The sequence below is a fragment of the Candida parapsilosis genome, contig 005569 (genome assembly GCF_000182765.1).
Source record: "Candida parapsilosis strain CDC317 annotated contig 005569".
Taxonomy (NCBI): Eukaryota; Fungi; Ascomycota; class Pichiomycetes; order Serinales; family Debaryomycetaceae; genus Lodderomyces; species Lodderomyces parapsilosis.
Window position 1 is genome coordinate 768,467 of NW_023503278.1, and position 19,471 is coordinate 787,937.

The following is a 19,471-nucleotide window of genomic DNA, read 5'->3' on the forward strand; positions in this document are numbered from 1 at the left end:
CTACCAAATGCCTCGTAAATTTTGAAAAGTTGGCTAATTGTAACCCAAATAACTAATCTTACAAGATATACAGTGACTGCCGCGATACATCACATCAACAGCAATTGCTCAGCTTCAATTGTCCTATTTGTTTAGACAAACTTCATCTCCTTTTTATAGAGCTCTTTTAGTTTAGTAACACCATAATAAGATACAATCTAGTGTAAATGGTATGCAGTAGCAATCTAAGAAAGAAAATACAGTTTTGATTTTGTGTAACACAAAATTGTTCTTTTGTTGAGACCTAGATCTATACTATACGCCATTCTCTTATGGTATACGTATTGGACCAGTGATTCCCGCATGGCATACGATATAGATAAACTGCTACACAGAATGGTTATGAAACAGAAGCAAAGAATGTTCCATCGACGTGGTATCTTATTCGTTCGTATATGCAACAAATCCTAAAGATAGGTTATTCCGGATTAACTTTTTACTTTTGACTAAGTTGGAAGTGTAACATTTTATTTTCTCGCCTTAAATTTGTCTCCATTCATTTTGTCCATTTTGAATTTCATCCCTTTTTCCAAATTACTTCATAAAACCCTCTTCTTCTACTTCTTCTTCTCCTCACAAACCCACAATATGCCAGGCTTAACTGCAGAAGAGGAAAGATTGAAAGATATTAAGTACAGACAATGGGGTCCATATGTTTCGGAAAGATCTTGGGGAACAGTTAGAGAAGATTATAGTAGTGATGGAAATGCTTGGGATTCATTCAAGTTTGAAGATTATGCTCGTGTTTCACGTTGGTCACAGGATGGATTGGCTGGTGTTTCCGATAGACGTCAATTGGTCAATATAACTATGGCTTTGTGGAATGAGAAGGATGATATTTTGAAAGAGAAGTTGTATGGGTTAACTAATAATCAAGGAAATCATGGTGAAGATGTCAAGGAGTTGTATTACTATCTCGACAATACTCCTTCACACTCGTACATGAAGTACTTGTACAAGTACCCTCAAAATAAATTTCCTTACGAAGAATTGAAAGAGGAAAATGCTAAAAGATCAAGATTAGAGCAGGAATATGAAATCACTGAGACGGGATTATTTGATGAAAATGAGTATTTTGATGTTGTGTTCGAATGCGCTAAAGATTCACCAGATGATTTGTATTTTAGAATCACGGCTTATAATAGAAGTGATAAACCAGCTCCATTACATTTATTACCCAATGTTGTATTGAGAAACACTTGGGCATGGGGTACAAAGGAAAGTGTTAATGAACCCAAACCACACTTGAGACAAGTGAATGATTATACAATTGAAGTTGAGACTCATAAATTTGGTAAACGTTACTTGTCATTTGCCCCATCTGCTGGTATTCATGATGATTCTCCCGATGTTGAGCCAAGATTGGTGTTTACTGAAAATGAAACCAACACCAAGAAATTTTATGGACAAGAGAATGGGAGCAAATATGTGAAAGATGCCTTTCATGAACTTGTTGTACGTGGAGATGAAAAAGCAGTGAATCCAGACAAGGAAGGTACGCAAGCTGCAGCTTGGTATGTCTTTGATCAAGATGGTGGTGTGCCACCAGGAGATTATGTAACCATTCGTTACAAATTCACAAAGGAGAATTCTGATGTTGATGAATACAAATTGGATCAGATTTTTAGCAAACGCCAAAATGAAGCTGATCAATTTTATTGGAAAGTGTCTCCGTTGCCAATTAGTGATGAATTGAGACAAATTCAAAGATATGCGTTTGCTGGATTATTATGGTCAAAGCAATTTTATCATTTTGTTCACAATTATTGGGCTTATGGTGATCCGAATACGGTTAAGCCACCTGTCAATAGAGCCAACGGTAGAAACAAGGAATGGAAGCATTTGTATATTGATGACATCTTGTCATTACCTGATAAATGGGAGTACCCCTTTTTTGCAGCTTGGGACACTGCATTCCATTGTATTCCGTTTGCCATGATTGATCCTTGGTTTGCCAAGAATCAAATTGACCTTTTGTTGAGAGAGTGGTATATGCACCCCAATGGACAAATCCCAGCATACGAATGGAATTTCAGTGATGTAAACCCACCAGTTCATGCATGGGCTGCTTATAGAATTTTCAAAATCGAGAGAAAAATGTATGGACGTGAAGATATTGACTTTTTGGAACGAGTTTTTCAAAAATTGATGTTGAATTTTGCGTGGTGGGTTAATAGAAAAGATGCTGAGGGAAACAATATTTTTGAAGGTGGATTTTTAGGATTGGACAATATTGGTGTTTTCAATAGATCTGAGGCATTGCCTACAGGAGGTAATTTGGAACAAGCTGATTCCACTGGATGGATGGCATTTTTTTCATTGCAAATGTTGAACATAGCTTTGGAACTAGCAAAGACGAGACCGGTCTATGAGAATATTGCCTCCAAATTCTTTGAACATTTTGTTGTTATTGCTGATGCATTGACATTTAGAGGTGGTGAAGGTGAAAATGAATCTTCAACAAAGAATTCACTTTGGGATGAAAATGATGAATTTTATTACGATGCAATTAGATATGGGGATCATCATACCCAATCGCTTCCAGTTAGATCATTAGTTGGATTGATCCCACTTTATGCTTCATTGACCTTGGAGCCTGAATTATTGGAAAGGTTCCCCTCTTTCAAAAAGAGATTAGACTGGTTTGTCCATCATAGAAAGGAAGTTGCTGAGAGAAATATTGCATCGATGGAAACCAGAGGTGTTGGTGAGAGGTTGTTATTGTCTTTGGTATCAAAAGAGAGGCTAGTGGCAATTTTGCGTAGAATGTTGGATGAAAGCGAATTTTTATCACCATATGGTATCAGATCCATGTCGAAATATCACAAAGACCATCCATTTACTATGGAAGTCAATGGTGAGACATTCAAAGTTGAATATTTACCTGGTGAATCAGATTCGGGGATGTTTGGAGGTAATTCCAACTGGAGAGGACCCATTTGGTTCCCTACTAATTTCCTATTAGTTGAAGCATTGCAAAGGTTCTACTTGTACTATGGTCCGGATTTGAAAGTTGAATGTCCTACTGGATCCGGTGAATACCTTAATTTAGCTCAATGTGCTCAAGAGATTCAGCATCGTTTGATACATTTGTTCTTGCCCGATGAAGAAGGTAATAGGGCATGTAATGGTGAAGATGAATTAGTCAATAAAGATCCATTTTTCAAGGATTATGTTCCGTTCTATGAATATTTTGATGGAGATACTGGAAGAGGATTGGGTGCATCTCATCAATGTGGTTGGACTGCGGTTGTTGCTAAATGGATTCATGATAATGGTGTTACTTGTAGGATACCAAAGACGCCAAGAACACCAAGCAATAGAAGAAACTCGTCAGTGTTGTTACATGACAGTACAAGCACCGAGGAAGATGTGAAAAAGTATAGACCGAAATCGGGTCCATTTTCAGGTAAATTAGTTAGAAGAAAATCAGGTAAATCTTTGTTGAATTTAACAGTTAATGCATTGGACTTGAATGCCGATGAAGAAGAAGCCACAACAAAAGCTGCCGTTTGCACTCAATTGGACGGATTGGATCATGGGGTTTGTGTTACTGATGAAATATTGAAGAAGGAATTGACTGAGTTGCAAAAGACACAATCTGGTGCATCAATTGATTCAAATGATGAAGTTGATGATGAATTCTTGGAGCAAGTTAAAGCTGCATTCAAGAAATACAAGTCGAGAACTGATGACGATGATAACGTTTCTGGAGATGAGTTTGAAACTAGACTTCATGATAAGTAGTGTGTGTGTTTAGTTTGTGTAGGTTTATTTCAACATAGAGACTGATTTTGTGTGTATTTTTTTGGTAATAGTGCACGTCCTTTTACAAAATTGCGCATGTCGCTTGAGATTTAAACCAACAGCGTTGTCACTTTTTAACATATCCAAAAGGGTAAACACTACCCTTTTCGTTAGCCATGTCCGATTCGTTCAATACTTATGAAAATGATTTTCAACTTGCTTTGCAAGAAGCAAAGACAAAGATATCACAAGTAGAGTCCGTACAGGGAGGTACGTTATTTTTCTTTACAGCCCCGTGGCAACAATGGTATCTTTAACGAATCAATGTATACTAACCACAACTCTTCTTCTAGAACAACGTCAAACGTACCTTAAGGCAATTGAAGCAGCAACAGACGAAGCATTGGAATTGCTCGATCAAATGTCAATTGAAGTGCAAAACTTGCCCACTACTCAACGGTCATCTTACAACACCAAAATCCGTCAATACCGGACCCAAATTGATGATGCTAAATCCAAATACAAAAAACTTGCTGACGTTCAGGATAGGCATGAACTCTTTGGGTCTAGGTATCGCGATGATGGTGATGACAACCCCCTCAATGGGGTTTCGGACTCTCAACGTAAACAATTATTAAACAATCAATCGTCTTTGGAACGGTCGTCGCAACGATTACAAGATAGTCAAAGAATTGCTTTGGAGACGGAGAGTATTGGTGGCAATATCTTGAATGACTTGAGGTCACAACGTGAACAGATTGGTGGTGCTAGAAATACATTGATGCAAGCTGATACTTATGTTGATAGAAGTATTCTGACTTTGAAGAGTATGGGGAGGAGATTGACTGCTAATAAATTTATTAGTTATGGTATTATTGCGGTGTTGATTTTGTTGATATTTTTAGTTCTTTTTAGCAAGTTTTCTTAGAGGTGGGAGCTTTACTTGTGATTTGGTTAAAGTTTACAAATGAGATGCATATTGACATGTAGTGATTGTAAGTAGACAATCTTTTCGCAAGTGTATTATGAAAGTTATTGATAATCGGAATTATCTCATAGGTCGGAACGGCACCCGCTTATTGTTCTTGGATCACAAAATTGCAAAAGCATTGAATACGAAAAGTAAAAAAAGAGAAAAAATTCCGAGTCATCAAATCAATTCCACATCTCAACAAAGGAACAACTGTCAATAACTATCCTCTTATCACCCTTTAAATTAACCATTCAGTATCAAATGATCAGAAGTATATTTCAAAGACAGATAAGAGGTATACATTATTACCCCTTCGCATCAACTTCACAATCACTTATCAATTGCAAATCATTCGTCGCTGCTCCATTTTTCAAATCACTTCACACATCACCAATACTAAGCCATGGACACCTCCATACACCAAAACCCGGTGAAGAGCTACACATTACTTTCATAACCAAAGACGGCAACCAATACACTTATGAAGTAGCTGAAGGTGACAATATACTAGATATAGCACAAGCCCATAACTTGGATATGGAAGGTGCATGTGGTGGATCATGTGCTTGTTCTACATGTCACGTTATTGTTGACCCTGAATTTTATGACGAAATACCTGAACCTAGTGATGATGAAAATGATATGTTGGATTTGGCGTTTGGGTTAACAGAAACTTCACGATTGGGATGTCAGGTTAAGATGTCTAAGGAATTAGACGGTATTAGAGTTGCCTTACCAGCAATGACGAGAAATTTACAAAATAAAGATTTCAATTAAGGCGGGGTGGGAACGAGCCCCTGTAGTATGTGGGTAGGTGGACTGTACATAAAGTGCCGTGGAGTTTTTTTTGTATATATTCGAAGCTTAGATTTTTGAATTAAAGTTATAGACGTATCGATATGGAACATTGATCGTAAAACTTGACAACTTTCAGGCTTCATGGAATTTGTGAACTTCTTCGATGGATGTGTTAAACGGAGTTGCATCTACAAATTGGATGCACAATGGGAATGTCTACCAGATGTACTACATTTCCAATCTCAAGGTACGACTAGCAATAGAAGAATGGCTCCTTTCTCTCGATATCTCTGTTAACAATCCACAGTTTGTATTTGTCCTAAAGAGTATATTTTCACAAATTTGCTGCAAAAAACGTAAAAAGCTTCATAAACATATTCGCGCTAGGAATCATGCAACATCTCATAACCAGTTGCAGGTGAAAGTATAATACTCAAAACACACCCAATCAAAGTCTTTACGCCTGGAATTTTCAATATCTTACACAGAGAATGCAATCCACATCTCAAAAACAAAACCTATCATATTTCAGTCAAAATATGGGCAACGACTTTATATACTTGTCAGTTTCTTGAATAAACCTATCATTATGTATCTTCCCATATATTTCATTCTCTCGTAACGTATCGTCATCTTTCCATTTGAATTCAACCGGCAGTAATGCATTTTCAACAACATATTTAATGAAAAATTGAGAGTACAACTGCCACAATTCATGTTGTAATGATTGAACTTGTAAATCACTAATTATCACAAATTTGAATCTTGTCAATGATTCCCAAAAATGAATTCGAAATTGTCCAATTGTCATCTGTTTCAACTCATTGAGGGAAGAATCGTCCAATACTAGTTTTGTAGCTATTGTCTTGAGGGAATATAGAATACCAAAAAGTAACTTTGAGTTATCAGCGTCGTTATTTTTGTTTATGTGGCCATCGGCTTTGTCTTGTGATGTGGTAACAGATGATGAAGATGATGAGGTTGAGGTTGGTGAGTGTATGTATTCGCGATTGTATATGCAGTTACAGTGACGGTCATATATAAAAAATGAGTATATCGCCATGTTGGAAGTCCGTGTAAGTTCAAGTGTTGTAGTCAAGTCACTTGGTATATTAATTCGTTGAGGATTTCGCTTTTGATTGAACAATAGTTCAAGTGATCACGTGATAGCTTTCCAGCAATAGACGTTGAGAACTCATCGAACTAAAGTAGATGTTTGTCTTCCCAAAAAAGACTAATTGGGTTCGCCTAATAAGCTCATCCTGTATGGCTTGTACTGATATTTTGAGACCGTATGTCAATTGTTGAGCCACATTTCAAGCATGCACGATTTAGGACTTAACTTCCTGTAGAACAACGATTTCGAAGAAGCTCAAACAAAGCTAAGACAAGACAAATCAGTAATTACTGTAGATATCGCGACAGTAAACTTTAGTTGTGGCGTTGTGTGGATAGTACGTATAACGGCTACATATCCGCAGTTTTAACAGTGCGGATATATGGTTCCATACCGAGGAACAAACAACAACGGTTTTATGATTTAAACAATGAGATCAACATAATGGGTATACGCCAATTGAGACACGTGGGCCCTGATGTGCAAGCAATATATAAAGAGAACAAGATGGTGAATAAGGTACAGCGAGACGATAAAATCAACCACCAAATATGATTTCAAGCTTGTCCATATTTGCGCTCGTGGTTGTCAACTTGGTGATTGCTGCTGAACCCAATTACCTTCCTACTTTTACATCATCAAAAAAGTATTTTCAACAAAGCAATCCATTGATTCCTCAATTTTTAGTCGATGACTCAACTTTTGGATTACATAAAGATTATAGCTGGGATGACGTCGTCTCAAGTTTGAATTCAAACCAAAAACTCTTTTTTTTGCAAAGACATGGTGAAGGTTGGCACAATGTTGCACGAGAGGATTTGAATATTGGTCTCATCGATTGGCAATGCTATTGGTCGATTAGAGATGGGAAAGATGGCATTGAATGGTACGATGCTGATTTGACTCCCAAGGGACATGAACAAATCAAAAGCTTGGTTAGTCAAATTGAAAACACAACTTCATTCCCTTATCCAGATAACTTTTATGTCAGTCCTTTGAGAAGAACTTTACAAACTTGGCAAGAGACTTGGTTAAACTTGCCTCATAAGACAGCAACAATCAAGGAGTTCGCCAGAGAGTTGTATGGTATCGACACCGAAAGTGAGAGACACGATAGAACTTATATAGAAACCAAATTTCCTGGGTTTGAGTTTGAGGATGGCTTTCAACATGATGATGTGCTTTGGAGTCCAATCTATAGAGAAGGTCTTGAAAATATCTACTACCGTGCTGCTTCGTTATTGACTGATATTTTTGAGGACGCAAAGGATGACAAGGTTATCAGTATTGTGCTGCACGGTGGTACCATCAATGCAATCTTGGCTGTTGCTCAACACAGATTGTACAACATCCCCACCGGTGGTGTTATCCCTGTGGTGATTGAAATCCAAGACAATTATAAAATCTACCCCTTAGATCAAGCTTATACAAACTTTTTCTTCTGGTGTCCGTTATCTCAACCTAATATCACAACACGGGTAGATGATGGTGCTACCATTGTCACGACGGTTTCAGCTTCGTATAGTGCGCCATCTAGCTCTGCTTTGACTTCAGCAGCAGCTTACAAGTCGGCCACATAAGAGAATCTCACTAGTTGGTCTTTTTATTACATCACTCGTAATACTATGTACTTTACCGGGGAGGTCTTTGCATGCTCTCTCTCTCTCTCTCCCTACACCCAATCGACGGGATTCTTCAACACTTGTAACAACTTGTCTTCTTCGCTTCCCGACTCTGGATGGTGATCATAAACCCAGCTTGCAGTCGCAGGCAACGACATTAATATACTCTCCACTCTCGATCCTGGGGTGAGCAAACCAAATTGAGTTCCTCTATCCAATACCAAATTGAATTCAACATATCTACCTCTTCTGATCTGTTGCCATTGCTTCTGTTCCGGGGTAAATGGTGTATCCTTTCTCTTCTCAACTAATGGCACATACGATGGAATGAATGCATCAAAGCAACTCTCAATAATGTGTAAAATCTCATCAGCTGGTTTTGAGTCAAAGTCATCAAAAAAGATTCCACCAATGCCTCTAGTCTCGCCTCTGTGTTTGATATAGAAATACTCATCACACCATTTCTTGTACTTTGGATACAAAGTGTCGTCGTACTTATCCAACGCTTCTTTATGTTTTTGATGGAAATGTCTAGCATCTTCTTCATACAAGTACGATGGTGTCAAGTCAGCACCACCACCAAACCACCAAGCTTGAGTTTCTTTGGTGTCAGGGTCAGTGGTTTCAAAATACCTATAATTGGCATGTGTTGTTGGAGCGTGTGGGTTATGAGGATGAATAACCAAGGACAATCCACAGGCAAAAAAATCAGCACTTCCATCACTTGCACTTCCTTTAAGATTTGCATGATCAGCTCTCATTCTTTGAACAGCTTGTGCTGGTAATTTTCCGTGCACTACAGAAATGTTGACACCCCCTTTTTCAAATGTAGTTCCATTTTGTAAAACCATTGTTTGACCCCCACCACCATTATCGCCTCTTGTCCAAGAATCAATGTGGAATCCGACAGTGTCAACAGCAGCTAACGCTTGGGTAATTTCTTGTTGCTTCACACGAACAAGAGCTTCCATTCGCTCTCTAAGAGGCAAAGAGGTATCATGTATTTTATCTGGAGTAACAGTCATATGGTTGAAGTTGGCGTTGGGTTCGTAAATAACAATGCAAAACAACAATCAAGAAAGCTCAATTGGCTGGTTATATACTGAAAATTTGAGTTTAATTTGATAAAATCATGTCATATTATTCCTCGTACAACTGATTTTTTTTTTTGCCTCATTGTTCGTATGATTCTGCAAAATTAAGTGGTTACAAAAAGGGGAATTATCACAAGAGTATAATAATACATTTTGACATCCTCTTTGCATAGAGATCCGAAATTTGACTTTACTCTAGCTCATGCGGCTTTGGCACCTCACGTGTTTTTCTTAGTCGTATAGGAGTGAAACAATTAGAAATGCTGCTTTTATTCTTGGTCTATGTACAAACTACAACTCATCATGGTAGAGTGCATCGTCATCGGAGTCTACCTCACCGTGCGATTCATCAATAGTGAAGTTTTCTTCGTCTTCCTCAACCTCTTCTTCAACGGTATCCGTTACTTGATCAATCAAAGCTAACACTTCTTTTTCATAATTTACCCACTCCGGGATTAATCTCTTCGCGGTGTCGATTTTATTTTCTTTAGTCAATGGGTTGTTGCACAAATCAATCATCTTAGCTTCATTGAAAGTTTCACTTGAACACCACGTTTCACACCAAAGCCACTCTTGTGGCAAACTTTTGATCTTGATTTGTCTCTGCATATTGTTGGGCAAATCTTGATCTAAGTTGCTTAGTGAGTTCGGATCACTGGATAATTTCTGATAGTGAGCGCGTAGTCTGTTACCTGCTTCAACCGATTTGAACTTGGACAAATCAACAACATACAATGCACTGATATGATATTTCAAATCATCTTGTAATACCTCAGCCCAATAACCCAGTTTCCAAAATCTAAACCCTTCTGTTTCTTTATTGGACTCACACATTGGAGTGAAAGCATACGGAGCACCTTCTAAGTCCATGTTTACCAACTCAGTGAGATCGGTACGACAAACCTGATCTGCGTCAACAAATATCACACGATCAAGATCTTGTGGAAATAGTTCGTCAAGGAATAGTATCTTGTAAGCCCAAATTTCTCTTTGTCTATTACTCTGCTTTCGCAAAAAGGTTGGCCACTTGTAGGTGACCAATTCGATTTCGACGCTATACTTTTCAATCAAATGTGGAATCAATACTTTGAATTGTGGAGAGATGAAATTGCTCAAGATCCAAAACTTGATCGATTTCTTTAGGTTGTGACTCTTCACAGATGCTATCATTATGCTGACAAGTTTTTCGTATTCATGGCCTCCTGCAATGGTGAAGATATTAATATCCGCATGCTTTGATTTTTCAACAATTCTTTCTCTGTTCGAGCTGACTCTTATTTGGAGCACAAGACCGTTTAACGAGAACAAAGACATTGGGGCTGTTTCAATCTCGACGATATTTGGATCAAATTTGTTGTCCGAGGCAGATAACAACGAATGATTGGACTTGACACTGAGGGAGTGAACACCGGGTAATGCCTTTAGTTGAAAGTAGTTTAAAGCCGTCATTACCAAAGTATTGTCTGTGTGGGTTCCATTGGAAATTTGTAGTTGTAAGTCATTGGGGGCTTTGCCGGTGTTCACATCTCTAGCATTTCCCTCAATGAGTAAATTGGTTATTTCGAAAGACACTGATATGGGGTTTTTATCCAATTTGAAACTGTTGAGATCAATATCTGATGGAGCACTTTTTGCAACAACAACCCAACGTTTAGGGACATCCATATTAATGGAACATGTAGCCACAGGGAGTGCGTCAAAAGTTGCCAAAAATGTGTCGTCCCATTTTCCACTTCCTTCAAAATATGGAATAGAAGGAGGGAAAACGCCTTGATAAAACCGTTCTGTCAACTCTTCTCGTGCGTATTCGAGCTTTGGCTGAAATAAAGCCCTCACGTTCACAAAAGAAAAGTCTTTGACAGCATCAAGTATATTGATGAGCTTCTGCGAGTTATCTTCAAGGGGATCCATGATAACTAACACATCAACTTGCTTTGACTCGTCGTGCTTTTTATAGTCTATCAGATTTGACATATCCAAGGAACCAAAGTCATATCTGTTTACGTCATTGACGAATGTCTTGTCATCAACATGAAACGATTTTGTCACTATGCTTGAAACTAAGTCAAACCAATCCATGTCATCTAATCCAGACCCCATCAGATTGTATTCATATAAAGCTTGTGGGAATTCATCTACGTACGTGACACAAATTTCGTTTATAAGGCGTAACCTTTGGGTTAGCTCGTACTCGATTAGCTGCGACAACTCCTCCATGTTTAATATTACAGGATCCAATCTGAAGTACCTTGAGTTCACCAACAAGTATGAATGTCTTACTGGCATATGCTTTTGTTCCAACAGATGTACAAGGTCTTCATTCAAACCGGTTGATACTTCCCCTCCCTCTTTTAATGTGGAGATGATGGCGTTTATATCTGCATTTGTCAAGACTGTTAATCTCATTTTGCCAGCCAACTTTGAAAACAATTTTGTGTTCCCTACGTTAAACACTCTAACCTGTATTGACTTTCGTTTCATGAGGTTCAATAAAGTCACAAGCTGATCTATCATCTTGCTATCTCTGAAATCCGACACCAACCAAATAGTTGCATGGTTATTCAACTCTTTATCAACTTTTTTGAAAGCTATCGATGACCTCATTAAATCATGGTCAATTTTTTTGTAAATGATTTCACTGGGGTCCAATGGATGAATACGTAGATTCCGCTCCAGCTTGGCATTGTTGTAGATTATATCTTTGAGATTGCCATTCACGTCACCCTGTCTCAATTGAGTCTTTATGAGTGAGTTATCTTGTTCGATTTGTTTGCTCATGGCTACTTGCCAATTGGACGAAAAAAGATCGTGGATTACTCCATTCACAACGACTGAGGGTTGGTCAATTGAAAATTTGTTCAATACTGTGTCAAAATCCACCCGGAAATTAGTTGGCACGTCTACCTTCTTTAATAGTTCTTGAATTTCATCTGGTCCCGTGGACTCCATATACTTATAAAGCAATGCAAGTGCCTCTTTTTGGTCCAGAAGTTTAGTAATATGGTATAAACGAATGGCAAGTTGTTCATCTAGTGGATCTTCACCAATGATTGGCAAGACACCAACTTGTTGAGGGATACCTGAATCTAGTATAATTTTTGAAAATGTGAAAAAAGCCTTCAACTGCTTCTTACTTGCCAAATTTAATGCAAATATCAAATCATGCACGTTCTCTTTCAAAGGAGGGATTTGGTTAGGCTTGAGTTTACGAGACTCTACTCCAAGATAGGCTTCCTGGCGATCTGTCGAATACTCGCCGTAGTTTCTATCACTCTCGATGTCATTTATAAACACTACGCCACCCTTTGTGGCATCATTGCGATTGAAAGCATGTTGGAATACCTTGAATCGGTTTTCATTGTTGCCCATCAATGTATTTCCCGTCCTGAACTGAGCTTGTTTCACAGCAGAAAGTAATCCAAACTTAGCTAAAAGGAGTTTCGCTTGAACTGAATTGAACCCTAATTCAACGAGATTCTTAACTGTAGATAATTCATCACTAATCTTATCATAGAGTTTATACACATCCAACTCCAATGGATGTATTGGTGACCCATTTATATAGATCCCAAACGATTCCTTCGATAATCCTACCTGTTCATTGCCCACTACTTTTGATTGTACCTTCTTGTAATTAATCAGTTGTGGTAGCTTGTTTAAATAGGAATAGAATATTGGCATATTGTTCAATATTGTCTGTAGCAACTCAAACTTGGATAACTTGATCTTATTGGACAAAATAAATGAAGTGAGCTTAATACCCAATTCATTGACGTTATTGCCAATTTTCGAAATAGCTCTTGAACTCTTTATCGTATCGAAGTCCTTATTCAAATCAAGTTTTGAATGAGCGTAATATTCGATATTTTTTGTAGGAACCTCCACTGCAAAGCCAGGTAGTGAATCCACACGTTTACTAACCGAAGGGATATATCTCCAAACAAATCTCAATTTTCCGTTCTGAGCTTCTTCATACAAAACCTTGAGAAACTCCCTGGTTTGGTCCACAGTGGGGTCACCATAAAACGTCAATAATGGTGCATCATCGCTATCACCAATTACCCTGTCAAAAAGAAAAGTCTCTTGATTAGACTTGTCAGTCTGGAGAGCAAATAAATCATTTACTGAACAGTATATTTTATCATTGTACAAAACCCACGCAGGCACAAGTCCATTCTTTGTTTCCACCTGATTGCCAAACGAGTCTTTGGTGCATTCCGTTTTCAACCTATCTCCGAATTGCTGTAATGTCGTTTCATAGTGAAAGTAATGTGAAGCCACTCTAGGAGAATATTTTTTATAGACAAGGTTGAAATTTACAAAGTCAATTGCGCTTGGCTCTAGTGAAAGCTGTTTCATAGTGTAATCGTATATCTCCTTGTCTGTTCTTCCCTCGCTTACATCTGAATCTCCAAGCCCAAAGATAGCTTCCAAGGTTGGTATGTATAGTGATGCATTGAATCCCGCTATACTTTCAATGAAATTGGATACGAAATCAATTCTTTTCCACGGAGCTTTCACGTCGACTGTCAATAAACCAGTATCATTTGCTGAACTGTATATGCTAAAGGTGGATACTATGAGTAGCACTTTAGTTGTCCATTGCCATGGTATCATAATTTTGAAGAAAGAAACAGACCATTTGCAAGCCATAGCCTCGCGCCTAGACAAAAAATTGATCTTAAATCTTCAACATCTATAAACTTTCTACATTTAGTCCGCACTAGTCAATAACAATAATCTCCTTTGAATCATTGCATCCACGATCTTCAGCTCCATCTTTCCGTGCAACTTCAACAACTTCAACAACTTCCACATCGGAGTCACTATCAATTTCAAAATCTTCATCTAGCTCTACAATGTTTAGATCCTTTTCATCTGGAGCTTCGCTTTGCTGATCACGATCGGAATGACAGTGTTTCGAGTCCTCTAATCGACGAAGGGCCGCTCCCAACCTCGCTTCACGAGGAGTTGGAGTTCTTGGTTTATGGATAGCAGAAGCCAGTCCCAAAACTTTTGTTTCTGCTTTGAAACCAGTTTTGCTCAATGTGGCAATTCTTTTAGCCCTTACGTCAACCACGCCTGATTGTAGTCTTCCAAACCCGAGTCTGTTCTCCTCACATCTGTAATTGGAATGCACATTACCGTACCTGATCTCATCAAATCTCTTCTCCAACTTTGACAAGTAGTCATAAAAGTTCTTATCATGAGCTCCATGGACGTTGTGTGTTAGCTCATGCAAAAAGGTCCCAAGAATATCGCTCATTGGCAAAAACAGTCTCTCATTGTGATGGTGTCGGAGTCTTAGCATAATCTTTCGCCCCTTATTGACATTTAAACCTAGTAGGTTTTCACTTTTCGGAAACATCTCACATAGTAGTTCTACCTTGAAATTGTACTCGTGAATAAGTGGTGCTAGTTGTTTGACCGCGTCATGTAGTAGGGAATTTGCGTAATCTCTATCTGGATATCTCATAAGCGAACCTATCTTCCCGACATTTGCAACAGGTGATGGTCTATTTGGCTGCTTGATGGGAAATTTGCCTTTACCTTTTCGTACCATGGTTTATTTGTCGTACTCACGTTGCGCGTTTGGAGTAGTTTCGTGAAAATGGTTTTGATTTAAACGCGGAAAAGAAATATGCAGAATTGGAGATAACATTTAAAAGCTACGAATTCCAATTTGTGACGCAGAACACTTTCTATAATATTGCATCATCATATTTGGTATACTTGTATTCTCTCGTATCTTATCTAGCTGAAAAGGGTGTTAGGTTTTACCTTCAGGATTTTGTGACATTTCACTAAGTTTGTCAAGAAATGTAATCATAAAGGTTCCTGGAGACTGTGAAACTTCAGCGGCACAAGCACCGGCTCTGTTATATAATTCAACCGCTATTTCAGTAGCCTTCAAAATGTCTCCTCCAACTATTGGACTGGCTTTCTCTGCAGCTAAAAAGGCAGCAATTGTACTTCCCAAGGAACATCCAGTACCAGTTATACTACCCATTACTACGTCTCCACCAGGGACTGACACTGATCTTTTGTCGCTGCCTAATATGTGGTTCTGTTTTCCAGTGATCACAACAGTACACCCAAAAGTGCTTGCAACTTGAAATCCTTTCTCCAACACCTCAACTTCCTTAACACTAGAAATGGAATCTACCCCTCTCATGTGATTCTCATGGTTACTTCCTTCTTTGTAGTATGGAGTGAGCTTCCACATGCTCATAATTTCCCCCACATTGCCTTTAATTACAGAAACGAAACCTTGGTTCAAAAGCTTCCTGCAGCTTTCAAGACGAGCTTTTGAGGCCCCACAGGCAACAGGGTCAAATACTATAGGCTTGTCGTATTTATTGTAAGTAACCAACGCTTTGGAAAACACATTCATTAGCTCCGCATTTGGAGTGCCCAAATTAATAACAAGTCCAATGTTGGGGATACCTGAAGCAAACTCTTCAAACTCCTCTGGCAATTCCGACATAATTGGTGATGCTCCAATAGCTAATGTCACATTGGCACTGAAATTCTTGACAACGTTGTTAGTGATGTGATGCACTAGAGGGTGCAGGTCTGTCATGTTTTTAACCATCAAATGGCTAGGGATATTTTTACCAAATGACCTGGTGAATGCCCAGTCTGGTGTGTAATTTATTTCATCACGTAATGATCTTGTTGCTTTAGCTGCATCTTCACTGGCCATAATGCAAGAAACGACTGCAATACCATCGAGTTTTTTATCCCCCACTCGGCACTGATGTATCACTCTATTAGCATTGGAATGGTTTATCCCTCCAATTGCAACACAACGAATGTCCTTACTCAACTCATTCATTTGTTTTCTTATACCAACTGGACCAACGCCACCTGGGGTCTTTACGTCTTTTTTAGTATTTGTGGCAAATGTTGTACCCAATCCAACATAATCAGCTACCCCTTCTTTAACCACCTGTCTCACCTCCTCCGGATTGGAGCAAGTCACCCCAACAATCTTATCAGGTCCAATTAATTTCCGCACTAATGTTGCTGGCATGTCGTCCTGTCCAACGTGAACACCTTCTGCATCAACAGCCAAGGCAACGTCAACTCTATCATTAATGATCAAAGGAATGTTTTTCGGCTTGGTCACTTTGTGAACCTCTTTCGCCCTTTCAATAAAGTCCAAAGTGGATATATCCTTCTCCCGTAATTGAACTAATGTTACTCCATTATTGACTGCGTCCTCCACTTGTTTGAGAAAAGTGGAGGAGCTTGGAATCATGGTCGAATCAGTCACCAAGTATAACGAGTAATCGACTGTCATGGCTTGATTGAAGAGTTTTAACGTAGTTGATGTGAGGCCATCATTTTTCACCCTGGAATCTTGACCATGAAATTTAATAGCCTCGTATTCGAACAAGAGTGCAAATTTTATGCGCTTAGAGGAACACCACTCACACCCATGTTTATAACATGAAATACGTATCAATATCATCATCAAAGAAGCTTCTACGCTACGCTAATTAGACATACAGTCGGCGATTTACGTTACACAGTACCTTTCGGAAAAAAAAACACTCGCAATTAGGATCAATTGTGACTAATTTACCGCCCGATCGTATTTGCATTAGAGATACGCGGAACGAGTATTCCAACTTGAAAATTTGACTCATTTGGTCTGTATGACTCCCCCAACATTTGACAATATAAAGGCTGGGAAATCCTATCCAACTGCCTACCCCATTAGCACATTGTCACCAGTAATTATCAATGGTTGAACAACAACATGCAAGGAAGCCTGCGTTCAATGAGAGATACTATATTTGTCGTGGTACAGGGAAGTTTTATAGTAACTTCAACATCACCGCAAAGTATAATAAAACAATCAGCAAAAGCCACTTGTCAATCGCATTGAGGTCTCTTATTATGAGCAATAGTTGGTTCGCCCAGAACTTTTTCAAGATTAAAGGGACCGATAGTAGGAAGGAGAACTTTCACAATTGGACAGTACAGATCATTGACAAGATCTTATTCGATGATGTGGTTACGTTTGAAAAAATCGACAAGTTTGATGAAAGCACTCTTGAATACCTCAATGGGCTAACATTGGAAATGGACGTACAAATGCCATTGTGGAGAATTATGGTGTTTGAAGTAAAAAATGAGGGCCAATTGTTGACTGTTTATGTAGACCACTCACAATTTGATGGGTTATCGGCTGTTCAATTCCAAAAAGATTTGGCAAGTGAGTTGGCTAGAGTAATCGATGACGGACAGGTGAAAAACGTCTTGTTTGACTATGCCTCAGATTTCAACCAGTTACCATCTAAACTAATCCCGGCAGCGGAAATCGTTACTGACTTGTACATTCCAAACTCCAAGCGTGTCGTGCATCATTACTTGGAGCAGTATCTTCCATTGTATTCTAAAGTTTCGAATTGGCTATATTCATCAGGAGCGGAGAACCCATTGTTTCAAAACCCAAAGCCGGTTGCAAAAGATTTGACTTCAAAGTACAAGATAATGAAGTTTGATGCAGTGAAAGTTGATGAAATCACTAAATTCTGTAGGACTAAAGGGGTTACTTTGACTGGCTACTTTGATGTTTATTTTATCAAGGCTTTACAAGAAACAATTTTCAAAGCCATTGACCCGAAAACGAAATTTAGAACAAATTCGTACGTTGCAATCAATGGACGCAGATACTACAACGACGATATTAAAAATTTCAAGTACGGAACAATGGTATGCGGTGACCCCATTATCTTGGAACCAATTGATGACCCATTGGAAGCTATGCTCACTTTCCATCAACAACTTCAAGTGGATATAGGATCCAAATATGCATTCAAAACTATTGGAATGTTGCAATATACTGATCTTTGGAATTTTTTCAACAACAAAATTGGCAAGATTGGTGGGGGGCGTCCTACTGTTACTATATCTAACCTTGGGAAAGTTGCTGACTCCAATGATTCATATCGATTCAAAGAGATGTACTTTGGGGCGAATGCGGGAGTTATGTACAACTTTGTATTAAATATGACTACGGTGTCTACTAATGAGGTGACTGCTGTGATTGCCTACTTGCCTGAATTTGCAAAATACACATTAGGTGGCAGGAATTCAATTGATGAGTTTTTAGATTTATTTAGATCGTATATTGAGAATGGTACAAAATAAAATATTTTATGTTAGAATTTGAAATTGAGTCATGTAATCATTTCTCTCGTACAGTAAGCAGCTAGCACACCACGAAAGATGTTCGTAAGTGGTAGGTCCCGGTACTTTCGACTTCTATTTTTGAATCAAGTCTCTCACAATTTTGATACCACGATACTTGTAGACTGGCTTGTACGTTTTTTTGTCAATAATTCAATTTTATTGTGACGGGATAAGCATTTTGCCGAATCCTGAAATGTCATCGTCTGACTATTTCATGGGCATATCAGAATCAGAGCAGTCTCATTAGGCGACTGAAAAACTATGGTTGGCAACGCCTACGCCATTAATCTTTGCTCACATTGTTAGCAGCTTCCCCCTTGGTCCATCTATCCTTCTCATTAACTCTCGTGATCTCTTGATACTAAACTCCTCACATTTCTTGATAGTACCACTCACATGAACACAATTGAATGTAATATTCTGATCCTCAATCTTTGTCACTAAACTCATTGCTGCTACAATAGTTTCAAATTGACCACGTCCACATCGTATTATCCCAGTTGACGTCTTGTTGGAAAAATACTTTAACGTCATCAACATCCCTGCTGATCCTGATCCAAAATCACCATAGTGTTCTTGTAACGATTTCCGAATGGCATGAAGTATGGTCTTGTGGTTGATGTTTGATGGTGATGCTCGATGAAGCGCTAGTAGGGCATTCCTTTCTGAGCTTGTAAATTGTGTCACTTCTTCCAGGTCAATGGGGGAAGCTTTATTGCTGTTGTTGTTGTTCATTGGTGGGTAAATGATTTCGAATAAGATGTATCTGTGCTTCACTCTAACCATTGTAAGTGATTTAAGGTGTTGATGGATATGTAGATAGCTTTGGATGAAATTTTGTGTATCGTATTCCCGCGACAGAGGGTTTTATTCA

At 38.6% G+C, this 19,471-nt stretch overlaps 11 protein-coding genes across 11 annotated transcripts; 5 read left to right on the forward strand and 6 right to left on the reverse strand. All coding sequences in view use genetic code 12, as the record gives it.

The window, feature by feature from the left end:
- Positions 1-627: 627 nt before the first annotated feature.
- Positions 628-3,786, forward strand: CPAR2_103400 (uncharacterized protein; the record flags this gene model as incomplete). The annotated part of the gene is made up of 1 exon (XM_036812370.1): positions 628-3,786. One exon carries the CDS (start codon positions 628-630, stop codon positions 3,784-3,786), a length of 3,159 nt encoding a protein of 1,052 aa, XP_036663484.1.
- Positions 3,787-3,962: 176 nt separating this feature from the next.
- On the forward strand, positions 3,963-4,714 carry VTI1 (v-SNARE protein; the record flags this gene model as incomplete). The annotated part of the gene is made up of 2 exons (XM_036812371.1): positions 3,963-4,056; positions 4,140-4,714. The coding sequence occupies 2 exons, from the start codon at positions 3,963-3,965 to the stop codon at positions 4,712-4,714; spliced, it is 669 nt and encodes a 222-aa protein (XP_036663485.1).
- Positions 4,715-5,020: 306 nt separating this feature from the next.
- YAH1 (adrenodoxin) lies at positions 5,021-5,536 on the forward strand (the record flags this gene model as incomplete). The annotated part of the gene is made up of 1 exon (XM_036812372.1): positions 5,021-5,536. The coding sequence occupies one exon, from the start codon at positions 5,021-5,023 to the stop codon at positions 5,534-5,536; it is 516 nt and encodes a 171-aa protein (XP_036663486.1).
- Positions 5,537-6,089: 553 nt separating this feature from the next.
- Positions 6,090-6,620, reverse strand: CPAR2_103430 (TRAPP subunit; the record flags this gene model as incomplete). Its single annotated transcript, XM_036812373.1, has 1 exon — positions 6,090-6,620. One exon carries the CDS (start codon positions 6,618-6,620, stop codon positions 6,090-6,092), a length of 531 nt encoding a protein of 176 aa, XP_036663487.1.
- A 605-nt stretch (positions 6,621-7,225) lies between these two features.
- Positions 7,226-8,254, forward strand: CPAR2_103440 (phosphoglycerate mutase family protein; the record flags this gene model as incomplete). Its single annotated transcript, XM_036812374.1, has 1 exon — positions 7,226-8,254. The coding sequence occupies one exon, from the start codon at positions 7,226-7,228 to the stop codon at positions 8,252-8,254; it is 1,029 nt and encodes a 342-aa protein (XP_036663488.1).
- Positions 8,255-8,346: 92 nt separating this feature from the next.
- HEM13 (coproporphyrinogen oxidase) lies at positions 8,347-9,321 on the reverse strand (the record flags this gene model as incomplete). Its single annotated transcript, XM_036812375.1, has 1 exon — positions 8,347-9,321. One exon carries the CDS (start codon positions 9,319-9,321, stop codon positions 8,347-8,349), a length of 975 nt encoding a protein of 324 aa, XP_036663489.1.
- Positions 9,322-9,681: 360 nt separating this feature from the next.
- KRE5 (Kre5p) lies at positions 9,682-14,043 on the reverse strand (the record flags this gene model as incomplete). The annotated part of the gene is made up of 1 exon (XM_036812376.1): positions 9,682-14,043. One exon carries the CDS (start codon positions 14,041-14,043, stop codon positions 9,682-9,684), a length of 4,362 nt encoding a protein of 1,453 aa, XP_036663490.1.
- A 70-nt stretch (positions 14,044-14,113) lies between these two features.
- Positions 14,114-14,953, reverse strand: CPAR2_103470 (metalloendopeptidase; the record flags this gene model as incomplete). The annotated part of the gene is made up of 1 exon (XM_036812377.1): positions 14,114-14,953. One exon carries the CDS (start codon positions 14,951-14,953, stop codon positions 14,114-14,116), a length of 840 nt encoding a protein of 279 aa, XP_036663491.1.
- Positions 14,954-15,160: 207 nt separating this feature from the next.
- On the reverse strand, positions 15,161-16,867 carry THI6 (bifunctional hydroxyethylthiazole kinase/thiamine-phosphate diphosphorylase; the record flags this gene model as incomplete). The annotated part of the gene is made up of 1 exon (XM_036812379.1): positions 15,161-16,867. The coding sequence occupies one exon, from the start codon at positions 16,865-16,867 to the stop codon at positions 15,161-15,163; it is 1,707 nt and encodes a 568-aa protein (XP_036663492.1).
- A 275-nt stretch (positions 16,868-17,142) lies between these two features.
- On the forward strand, positions 17,143-18,555 carry CPAR2_103490 (alcohol O-acetyltransferase; the record flags this gene model as incomplete). Its single annotated transcript, XM_036812380.1, has 1 exon — positions 17,143-18,555. The coding sequence occupies one exon, from the start codon at positions 17,143-17,145 to the stop codon at positions 18,553-18,555; it is 1,413 nt and encodes a 470-aa protein (XP_036663493.1).
- A 336-nt stretch (positions 18,556-18,891) lies between these two features.
- CPAR2_103500 (RNA-binding protein) lies at positions 18,892-19,383 on the reverse strand (the record flags this gene model as incomplete). Its single annotated transcript, XM_036812381.1, has 1 exon — positions 18,892-19,383. The coding sequence occupies one exon, from the start codon at positions 19,381-19,383 to the stop codon at positions 18,892-18,894; it is 492 nt and encodes a 163-aa protein (XP_036663494.1).
- Positions 19,384-19,471: the final 88 nt, after the last annotated feature.